Source organism: Xiphophorus maculatus, chromosome 20 (assembly GCF_002775205.1).
Source record: "Xiphophorus maculatus strain JP 163 A chromosome 20, X_maculatus-5.0-male, whole genome shotgun sequence".
Classification (NCBI taxonomy): Eukaryota; Metazoa; Chordata; class Actinopteri; order Cyprinodontiformes; family Poeciliidae; genus Xiphophorus; species Xiphophorus maculatus.
In genome coordinates this window covers 2,391,273-2,403,343 of record NC_036462.1, presented here as the reverse complement: position 1 = coordinate 2,403,343, position 12,071 = coordinate 2,391,273, and the positions used below count along the sequence as shown (strand labels likewise).

The 12,071-nt window shown below is 40.4% G+C and overlaps 1 protein-coding gene across 1 annotated transcript; it reads left to right on the top strand.

Moving 5' to 3' along the window:
- Positions 1–13: 13 nt before the first annotated feature.
- On the top strand, positions 14–2,095 carry LOC111605793. The gene is made up of 2 exons (XM_023324536.1): positions 14–351; positions 642–2,095. The coding sequence occupies exons 1-2, from the start codon at positions 111–113 to the stop codon at positions 1,940–1,942; spliced, it is 1,542 nt and encodes a 513-aa protein (XP_023180304.1). The 5' UTR covers positions 14–110; the 3' UTR covers positions 1,943–2,095.
- The last annotated feature ends 9,976 nt before the right edge of the window (positions 2,096–12,071 follow it).

Sequence of the window (12,071 nt, the reverse complement as noted above, 5' to 3'; positions counted from 1 at the left end):
CCTGCGGCGCAGTGGTTGATGGGATATGAGCGCCATCTTGAAGGGCAACAAATGATATCTGTCGAAAACAAAACTTTCGCAGATGTTTAAAAAATTTAAGTAATTTAGCAATGGTTCGCACCTGTTGTATTGTTGGCTGTAACGTCCGGTCACACGACCGCAGTGGCAAAAAGATAGAAAACGGACTTTCGTTTCATTGTTTCCCTGCCTGGAAACAACGGGAGGGAGAACATGTATCTGAGCTAACCAAAAGAAGACGGTTGGCCTGGATATCAGCGGTGAAACGTCCTGATATAAACTTCTCCAACATTCCAAGATACATACAAGTTTGTTCCAAACATTTCCATTCTGGTGAGTGTCTAAACTCGCTTTGTTGTGTGAGTACTCACGGTTCGTTCATGTTTAGCTCATAGATGGTAAACACGACCTGGTTTATATATATTTTTGTGTGTAACGTGTGTTGTGTTTCTATCGGTGTTTTTTTATGAATACCGTACAGCACTTTGGTGCAGTTAATAGCTGTTTTTAAAGCGCAGTATCAGTAAAATTAACATTAAATGAAATAAACTGCTTAAATCGCTCTAGTGTCGCCAGTTTTACAGTAGTAACACTGATCTGTGTTCTCATATGTCCTCCTCAAGGCAAACCTTCATATGAAATGGATGAGCAGAATCCAGACTGGGTTCCAACTCTGTTGATGAGCCCCCCCTTAAATATGTCGAAATCAGACGGACGTTCCCGTCGGTTAAAGAGGCACTGCAGCGGTGCAGCGACGGACGTGTGGGATCGACAAGTGGAGAAGCAGGTTCCAGAGACTCCATCAGAAACCCCAGAAGAGCCAAATAATAAACACACAGCAGTGCTAACTATAGAAGAGGAGCTCTGTGAGGCTGCAGGTCAGGAAGACCAACATGAACCAGCAGCAAAAAGGCCACAAATCAAATGTCAGCTGTGTGAAGAGAGAATGGCAGAAGTAGACCGTCTGTTACAGGAGAACAGGGAGCTCAGGTCCGAGCTCAACAAACAACAGCTGGCCGAGAGTTTTTTTAAGGACGACACAAAAAAGGTCACATATTACACAGGACTTCCTTGCTTTGCCGTCTTGTTGTCGTTGTTTAACACCGTTATGCCTTTTCTGCCAGCATCAAGAAAACTGTCACAATTTCAAATGCTTGTACTTACACTGATGCGTCTTAGACTCGATCTGCCTGTTCAGCATCTTTGCCACCTTTTTAATGTGTCACACAAAACACTGTCTGATATTTTCAGTGACACCCTAGATGTGTTGTACTCACACCTTAAGCCGGTGGTGAACTGGCCCGAGAGGCATTGCTTACAAGCCGCCATGCCGCCTCAGTTTTTGAAAACATTTAGAAAGCGTGTGGCGATTATTGTCGACTGTTTCGAAATAGGCACAGAAAAGCCCTCAAATTTAAAAGCACGCGCACAGTCCTTCTCTCAGCACAAAGGCAGACACACAATGAAATACCTGATTGGTATCACGCCGCACGGTTCAATTTCTTTTATTTCTAACGGATGGGGCGGGCGTGCATCAGACAAGCACATAGCAGAAAACTGTGGCCTTCTCTCCAATTTATTACCTGGGGACGTCGTGTTAGCTGGCAGAGGCTTCGATATTAAAGACGGTGTAGGAATGATGTGCGCCGAGGTCAGAATGCCATCATTCACTAGAGGGAGAGGTCAGCTCTACGCTAAAGATGTCGAAGACACGCAAGCTGTAGCTCACCTCAGAATCCGCGTGAACAGAGTGATCGGTTGCATGAGGAACAAATTCAAAGTGTTACACGGAACTGTGCCGGTGAGTTTGCTGCTCACATGTGAGGGAGAAGAGACGACACTCCTTGATAAGATTGTGTTTGTGTGCTGCAGTTTGGTGAACATGGTTGTAAAATCAAACACAAAAAACACCTCCACATGTTAACATGGAAAACATAGACTGGAGAAAAAAAATGTTTGCTGCACTCATTGTTTTGAACTGTTTGCAGCAGCTGGCAGTACTGTTTAATGTAAATATGTACATTGTAAAAAAAATGTATTTGCACAAATTGTTTTGTGTTAAAATATTTGTACAGTTTCTCTCATTTAATAAATGTTCATGTGGTGAACATTCCTAAGACGTTTTATTCAAACACCTCAAGTTTAATATTTCAGGTAACAAGTATACATGTCATGAAACAGATCCTATTTTTTAAATGAGCATTTTATGGAATTAAAGTAAACAATTATATAATCAGACATTAAACATTTCACATAAGTAAAATGGAATATAGTCCATCTTTAAGTATGGATCTGATGTGATTAAATATTTCAAAGTAAATATTAAAGGTGACAGGAAAACGTGATAAAAAAATCCCAAATGTACATTTTGACATATGTTAAATAAATATATCAAATCTCTGTATGTACATACATAAACCAAATGTACATATAGTGCATTTTTGATGTACATCATGTTAAATACATCAGGTCAGAAGTAAACAGGTAATGAAGCAGATCCTATTGTTAAGTAAACATTTTATGTAATTAAACATTTCAGCTAACAAACATTATTTTATAGAAAACTTGCTACTCTACAGTAAGTCTAAACATTATTTACATACTGTTAGATTATTCTGTGTCCCTTGAAGCTGGAGCTCTGATGAATATCTACCTACAAACTCTGGGAGGTAAATATTCTGAAAGGAGTTTTGCACTTTTTGCAGTCGTGGTCCCCAGGATTCCTGATCAGGAAAGACACAGACGAGTCGGCAGCCGTGTCTTTCTGGGTCAGTACAGCCAGGTCAAGGCGGTTTGATGTTACAGTCAAATCTGAGTTTGGACCTGTTTATAGGGATGATGTTTCTTCAGGTGAAGTTTGTTGCCAGACAGCAGGATGGAAAAGTTTTTGTCGTTCAGAAATCATACATTTAAATTTATGATTTTAAATGTATGATTTTAATCATTCCTGATTATCTGCTACACTTACAATGTTTGACAGCTTCCTTACTAGAGAAAACCAGATGTTAGATTTGTTTTGTGCACATGTGAACGATTCATACATCTCCAAACAAAGATCGCTTCTGGGATCAAAACACAGATCACATTCTTATTTTCCTCTGCTCAAGAATGTAAACCCTTTTTTCAGAGGAAACTTGTAATACTAAGAACTATCAGAAGATGGTCGCAGGAACCTGAGGGTCGTTCTGAGGCCACGGACTGGACTGCACATCAATGAAATGTCTGTGTGTGACCAGCTACACAAACTTTCATAAAGTCAACACAGTCTCCATCAAAACAGTGAAACGCTTCCTCACAAACCCTGAATCAGCTGACAGAACTACTAAACAAGAAAAAGAGAAAACAGAAACAACTTAAAATAAAGATTACAGACAATAAGGAGATAGAACAGAAAGATGCTAGAGAGCAAGTTCACCAGGAACCATGTCAGAGGTTTTTATCACCAAACCACTGATAAAATAGAACAATCAGGACAAATCAGTTTTGCAGAATCAAAGGCCGGCGTCCAACCACCCACTGATCAGCAAAATTATTGAAAAAGCTGTTTAAACAATTAAACAGCTTTCTAACTATAACCAACTGCTTTGATGTCCTGCTGTCTGGTTTCTGGTCCCACCCAGTTCTAAAGTCCCTCCACTGGCTCCCTGTGGTCAGAGAATAAACTATAAAATACTGTTGCTAGTTTAGAGATCACTGAACAGCTTAGCATCACATTAAAGATCTGCTGTTGTCATAGCAACCTTCCAGACCTCTCAGATCTTTTGGTTCTGGTTCTGGTCTGCTCTGCAACCTCAGAACCAGAACCAAACATGGAGAAGCAGCATTCAGCTTCTATGCACCACAAATCTGGAACAAACTCCCAGAAAACTGAAAAAGAGCTGAAACGCCTTTAAATGTAGATTAAACCCCAGCTGTTTAGAGCAGCTATTGAAACATAATCGATTGAGAATGTAACGATGATTGATTAAATATAATGTTTCGATTGCTGATTCTATTTTGCATAACTTTGTGTTTTTATGATGTAAAGCACTTTGAAATGTCTTGCTACTGAAATGAAATGGATTGATTGTTTGTTTGTTTGTTTGTTTGTTTGTTTGTTTGTTTGTTTGTAGTGGGCAAATTACTTAACAGTACTAATCCTATTATTATTAATCAGGTGTGGTCAAACACACCTGAACCAAATAGCGTACTTACTGTACGTCGTCAGTATGTACTGAAGGCTATTAACAAGGTGAAAGGTCAACTATCGTCACCTAACATGGAGCTTTTATGGGGAGAAGCCGGAGTACCCGAATAGAACCCGCGAATGTTTATGTTTTATTGTTTGAATATTTTGATCAATTCTTTTGCATATTTAATTTGTTTTGTGTTTGTCTGGTTCATTGACCAGGTGAATGCTATATGTGATGTGAAGTTATTTTAGGTGTGAGTGTGTGGGGAGAAAGTCATTGCAGATGGTTTCAGGTCTGACTAAAGACACGTTGAAGGTGACGATTCTCCAGATTTCCTGTTTGTTTCGTAACGACCCTGAATGGAGCCGATTGTGCAGTTTGCTGATAAGCAGAGATTTTAGCAAAAGTCTCACTGAGACTCAGCTTCTTGGGCATATCTCAGATCACCTGGAGAAAACTTGAAAATGTTTTTTTTTTGTGTATTTGTGTGTGTGTAGGTGTGTGTGTGAGCTTGGTCTTATTGTCTGCCAATAAAGTAATTGTGGGTGGTTTTAGGTAAGGCAAACAGCATGTTGTAGAGGGACACATTCCACCATCTCTCCCTTTGGTTGGACTGCTGTGGTTCAGTTCCATCACATGTCTCATCTGCACTACATCCATGATCCGCAGTGACTTCGGTCTCGTCCACATCATGGTCAGGTGAGGAACTGAGATCTGAGGAAACCTCCATCCTGTCGTCTCCTTTCAAACTCTCTGAATCTGTCTCTGATTGTGCTTGGATGGATTCTACTTTATTGTCGGTACATTGGTCATCAGGATGTGGGTCGCCCTGGCTGAAGGAGTCCTCTGTGTCCCCCACTGAATGGACAGGTGAGGTGGAAATAACATCCAGCGTTTGTTCAGGTTGGCCTCTTTCACGTTCATCGGTCTTTAGTGGACAGGCTGACTTTCCAACTTTGTCTTCCGTGCTTGTAAGATTCTGCAGTTCCTTTCTAAGTCTTAGATTTTCCAGCAACAGAGAGGCATTTTCTTCCTCCTTAGCCTGAACAACGGACTGAATTTCACCGTGTTTGTCCTTCAACCTTTTAGCTTTCCTCAGCTCAAGCTTGAGCTTCTCGTGTTCTGCTTGAAGTTTGCTGTTGGTCTCACTTATATCCCTCCAATGACTTTTGATATTTTTCAGTTTGTCAGTCCAGTACTTTTCGTCCTTAAACTGTTTTTGGAGCTGGCTGATTTTAATCTGGAGGTTTTGGGTGTAGCCAGTCATAAAATTGGTTTCTTTTTCCCAAAGTTTATCCTCTAGCCCTTCAAGCTGTTTCTCCAAAACCTGGATGTTCATTTCTAAGCTTGTGTTGCACCGTTCCTCTTCTTCCCACTCCTTTTCCATCTGGTTTTGTATTGAAAGCTGTTTTTGGACCTTCTGAATCTGCATTTCCAACCTGGTGTTTTCTTGTGTCAGGATTTCTTTCTCATCTTTTGCTGCCTGGTAGTTTTCTTTCAGTTTATTGGGATTCCTTAGTTTCAAAATTAACTCCTTAAGTACTGTTTCAAAAGCTTCGTTGCTTTGGTTTATTTTCTCAAGTTCTTTCTGTTTCCTCTGGTGTTTATCCCTCAGGGTAGCTTGAGCTTCCAATTGTCCTTGCAGCACAACAAACTCCTCTCTTAAATGTTCATTTATCGCACCATAAATGAATATCTGGCTCTTGAGGTACATGTAATCTTCTTCAAGACATTCCATGTCTCCTATTTTCCTCTGCATTTGCCTCGTTTGCTCGGTCAAATCCTCCTTCTCCTCCAACATATCGGTCGCCTCCAAAAGCAGAGAGAGGACTTTGTGAAAAATGGTCTCGTTATCTTTCTCCTGCCGGAGGGACGGCTGTGGAGTCTTTTCAAGATGAAACATTTTCTGAGTGCTTTCAGCGATTCTTGTTTCGCCAAAACTGAGTCTGCAAAAGGTCCCAAAAACTTTGTGAGATCTCTGTCAGAAACAGCAGCAGTGTGAATCTGGAAAGAATTCCACCAGAGAGCAAAGAACTCAGTGACATCATCAATGACATCATCAATGACATCAGACCCATAAAACCTTTTTTTGTAGTCAGTTAGGTGCATGAGTTCCAAACTAGTCTTTACTCTGGCATATTATGTGTTGTGCATTGTCCCTGTTGAAATAAGTAAACAACCTGGATAATAATAATTATTAAAAATAATAATAATATATTTCAATAAGTTAGGCTAATGTGTGTTATGAATTATATTTCTTATGAATCCTATTTCTGATTCAGTTTTTATGTTTTCCTTTTTCTTGAAGACCTAAAAATGGAAACTTAAGGATGAACAAATCCTACAATTTATGAATGAGTGAATAGGAAACATTTATTACATCATTCTAATAACTTCTCAGCTTCCATATCACATACCACCTACCTGTACTTTAAAACAATTATCACTTTAGTAACTTCTACCATCATGTTATGCAATCTTAGAAGTATAGAAGTGCAAACAAATGCTTTGTAATAATTCAACTACTTTTCTAAATAAGAAAAATAATGAAATAACATCACATTCCTTGAGTGTAAGCTTGATTATTTGTATCAAACGGTGCATCTGCAACTTTCTTTAATTCTTTTTTTTTTTTTTTTTGACATGAAAATGTGCTTGCCTCATCATCAATACAGTGGAGATCTGAACTGGTGACAAGTTTTTTAGTTCTGGGTTGAACATATTTTCAGAATAAGCTTTTTTAAAAAAAATCTAATTTGCAAAATGTATAGATTTTGTAATTACTGCTCTGAGGGTGTTTGTTCGGAGAAGGGCATGTTTTACAGCCTGTATGCTTGAGTTAGCGATGAATTGATTGATGAATTAGTTAACAATTATTTCAATAATCAATTCATCACGATTAATTTGGTTAACAGTGACAAAATAGTCCTTTTCTACTTTTCTTTTTAAAAATAGAAAAACAGTTTGCGGATGGCAAAACTCTTTCGATGGCGAGTCACATGGAGAAACAGTCTCCTGTTTGAAAAAGTTTTCCATTCCAAATATGGTTTAGTTTCCACTCATCTTCCACACAGTTTCAGTAAACCTCTCCTCGTCCTGCAGCAATGACAGAACAATGAAACCATCCGGTGGGAGGAGGTTGTGTGCACATTTTAAAGGTTCACGCCATTGAAGTCCTCTCACATCATCTGCATCAGAGAAGCCGGGCGCCAGAAAGAATAGCATCGTCTCCTCTGCGTCTCTGTGGGACTATTCAGCCTCAATCGCGTCCAGGCTGGTGTGAAGCCTTTGTTCGGCTCAGCTGTTCTCATCTGAAAGCTCCATCACCTGCAGGCGCTGCCATGGCAACTGGCTCTTTGATGAGTTTTTATTTGGCAGATACCCGTTCAGGACGAACGATGGGAGCTAATTGATTCTCTGGCTTTTTGTTGTGCAAATACAGACAAGGACTGATAGGCTGATTGAAGTGCAGCTAGCATTCTGACACATTCTCACAGCTCTGAGGAAACTGACTGAAAGTGAAACTTGCAGACAAAACTATTTGTTTCTCTCAGTGTTTATGATTCATTTGAACTCAGCCTCTCATAGCCTTCATCCATTAGACCCGCCTGGTTCCAGTGCCACTGATCACCTCCCCATCAGTTATAAGCTGGTCAGATCCGCCTTTTATTTGATAAATATCTCCTCCAACACGAGGCTCCTGCTGTCTGTACTTGGAGTATTATCTTGCTGAACTTCAGGTATTCTGGAAACAAAAGTTTCAATTTCTAAATGTGGAACATCTTCAAGTTGTATTTGGAGCAAAAGAGTTAAAAAAAACAACATCCCCACTTTGCAGTGACTTTAGGAAAATGACTAAACTTCCTTGGTTTATTACTTCTTTGTGTCATCTTCGCTTTACTCAATGTTGTTTCTAATTTGGTTTTCTTGGAAACTTCTCTTTGTCACGACTTTGTCTCATTTCTGATTGAGGATGACAGCTCAGTTTGTGAGGCTTATTATAAAATCTCAGCTTTTTTTAGCACCTCTGTTGTTTTACGTCTGTTAGTCGTCATCTGTGTGGTGTCCTCTGTCTCCCTTTGGTTCTGTGATAATTATGACACAGGATTGTTGGTCTTGTGCCTCTGATGATATTTCTGATCTCATAATTGTTGCGGTGCTGACAACAATGTTGATGTTTTGACCTGCATCACAAAGCCCTGATCTAAACTCTGTAGATAATTTGTTTTGAAGATTTGAAAAGATGCGTCGGAGTGAGCTGGAAACCTACAAACCTGGCCCAGTTCCACCAGTTCTGTCTGGACAAATGGACCAGAACTCCAGCTGGCTGTTGTGAGAAGCCTGTGGAAGGAGACCTAAAAGAACAAAAGAAATATATCTACACTTCTGATTTTGAAGACATTAATAAATAATTTTCTGACATATTCTCTGTCATTGTTATGATATTTATATCATAGAAATAATTCTGGTCATTCTAAATGCTCTTAAGCAACATAAGACTGGTCTGATTTAAATTTAAATCCACGGTGGTATAGTTCAAGAAAACACTTGGTTAAAGCTTTTGTTTTACAACTTTTCTTACAAAACATATTACAGATCAGTTGCATCAAGTTTTATGACCTGAACATTAACTTAAGATAAATCTTTAGTTGGGCATAAAAGAACTTAAATTAGCTGTGTGTATAGTATTTTTATTCAGCGTGTGTAAACATCTGGTTTATAATAGCCGTGTGTTGTCGGTAGGTATCTGTATCTGAGTAGAAATGATTTCAGGGTCAAAGGTCTTTTTCTGCTCTTATTTTCAGGGTCAGAAAATGAACAATTTGGGAATGTCCGTGTTAGATGGCAGCTTCTGGTGGATGTTACAGTGAAAACACATATTTACTGGAAATCTAATTTATATTTCAAGGTTTTTCCAATCTAATGGGGTTCTTTTCACTGGCCACCCTGAAACAACTGCAAAAACAAAATCTCTAGATTATAGCAACCATCAGTAAGGAAGTGATACCTGGAAACGTCTACCAGGCAAACACAAACCACAGTGAAGCTGACTTAGATGACTCTACTTCCTTGTATTATGCCCACTTTATCTAAAGGAAACTTGGAGCTTTCTTCTCTTTGCTTCCTGGGTGAGGAGGACAAAGCGTCCCGGAACGGCTGAAGAACTTTCCAGAAGGACATTTAAGCGTCTGCTGACGCAGTGGAGCCTAATTACCAAAGCCATTAAAAATCAACCTTGTCTCACTATGACTTGCTGATTTCATCACTGGCCGGCACAAGCCACGTGGTGGAATCTGTAATTATGCAATCAAAGGTCCCATTGCTGCTGACACAGATCCCCTTTTGTATTGTACATTCTGCAGATCATTAACCCACCTGAACATAAAATAAGTTCAACTAACCGCATGTCATTTTCATTCATCTCACCTTGACTGTAACAGCTTATGTTCCTCAGTTATTGATTGATTTTGAAACACAGGTGGGTTTTTTTTTTATTTTTCAATCAGGAAAGTCATGCATCCTGTATTTTATCCCTGCAGGATAAGCCCTGAGGAAACACACTCACAGCTTACTGCCGGTGAACCTAACAGTCATGTTCTGTGAGAGAAAACCTTCAAAAATGAAAGTGAACTAACATTTCCCACCTTCCACAGGGATCCGAGTGGAATGAAACGGTTGTACACCAGCTGGAGGGTTTTTCCCTATTCTTTATGTTTGTGTGTGAAACTTTTTACAGCAGGCACCGCAGGACCACCTGGTGTTCTGACTCATGCATTGGTCACACAATGATCTGCAAAGTTGTCTCCATACACTGTGACTGTACAGTTTGGATGCTGACAGTCATCAGCCTGTAGAGGGCAGACTTGTCCAACCAATCTCTGCATCCCATGTCTGCACCTTAAAGAGGCAGTATTATGAGTTTTATCATTTTAGAGCACATTCAAGTAACTATGTTACCTTCAGTTAACATAAGGAATACTGTATATATCAAATATGACTTAAAAGAAATTAGACTTTGTAAATGAATACCTTGAAATTGGGCCTCTGTCTCTTTAAGAAGCTCCTGCTCGTTCTGAAACTGCGCCTTCAGGAAGTCATCACAATAATCTTTCTGTTGTGTGCTGTTTATAACCGTTCTTTGAATCGTTTCACTGAGAAGTAGCTCGTGTGATGAGCTCAGCAGATGTTCGTTCCACCAGGTGTTTGCTAACTGCTGCTTCCGCTAGTCTAGAGGAGCTGAGTGTGGGAGCGGAGCGGTGGGCTGCTGCTGTGTGAGGCGGAACCTCAGCTGGAGACTGCAGCTCTGAGGAGGAGCTTTGTGAGAAAAAGCATTGAGGCACTCCCTGAGATACAAGGATTTATCAAAAATGCATGAAAGAATCAAGGCAACGCTCCAGGTCTGTTCCAGAGGAGGGAATAACATCATGACATGATGTTAAACTCAAAAATGCTGATTTTACATAACACTGCCCCTTTAAGATGAAATTCTGGAGTGACTCTATGATCTAATACACAACTATTTATGACCACTAAATGTTTTACACACCATAATGAAAAAATAATTTAAGCAATATCTGGTGAGGCGCAGCAGCCATCTTGGATTTTTACATGGCTAGCAGTAGTTTTGAAAATTGTGAACGTTGTACAAATCACCATGCCTGCATCACCATTTGACGGACTCTTATAAAATTTGCGATAGTCTGCCACACTATGGGGAGCTGGTAGCAGGTGTGGCAGTTGCTCAGTCTGTGAGCAGCACCAGGTTGCGTTCTTCTTCCTCGCTGTAAGGGGGTCGCTCTCTCTCTCCATCCCTGGGCAGAGGGGTGGGCGTGGTCTGGCCCTCTGACCTGCGGGCGCAGTGCGGGGCCTGCAGCAGGTAGTGCTCCAGCAGAACACTGGGTCAGAGTGATTATATCTCCAGATTTTGATGGAAAGTTTCTTCTTGAACAAGGTATTTTTTAAGAAGGCCTTTATTTGAAAGTAGTTCAACAGGAAACCGGGTAATGAGAATGGGGGAATACATGCAGCGATGTCGCCAGGCTGGGAATCGAACCTGCAACCATCGTCATGAGGACTAAGGCCTCAATACGTGGTTCATGCTTTGCCCCTGCGCCACCACAGCGCCCCCTTGAACATGGTATTTAAAATTCATCCTTTACATTTCAGACTTTTGGAGCTTGCTCTGGAGGAGATTGATCTATTCACAGATTATCTGTCTCATATTATTAACATGACTTGGTGACAGTTTTAACAAATAAAAACATATTTTTTTAATAAAAGTTACCTGCTGCAGCTTTAAAGGCTTATTAATGCTTATGTACACAAATATTTCATACTTTTTCCCATTGTCATAATAGGATTTTTTTTTTAATTACAGAATTTTGGGGAAAAAAATATTTCATCTGTTTGGATCCAATAAACTGCTATGAATTGTTCTAATACGTGCTGGGGGTCATCGTGTTGACCTGAACTCGTCTGTCTGCCTCAGTCAGTGTTACAGCAGGAAGCCAGGGGTCCGGACCCCGTGTCTGTCTAAGCCTGTTAATTCACCAACTAGATACAGGCTGGCAGCTGTTTGTGCCAACCTCTGACCATGGAATGACTCTGCTTGACACTTCTCGTTAGACCGGCCGGCTTCTTGGAAAATGTGCTCCGGTTTGTTGACCTGGCAGCCATTAGCCACCATTCCATCCTGAGACTGTAAACACAGACAGGCTTCACACCAGCCTTCCATTAGGTCTCAGGTTTGATCAGTTGTGTGCTTTCAAACCTGTTCTGACTTCTCCTAGGGATCTTGATTTGTGACTCTCGGGACGATGGATGTGAGGAATGCAGGGGAGGCCAGAGGTCAAAAGTAGCTCTGTGGGCTCTCCTGTACTG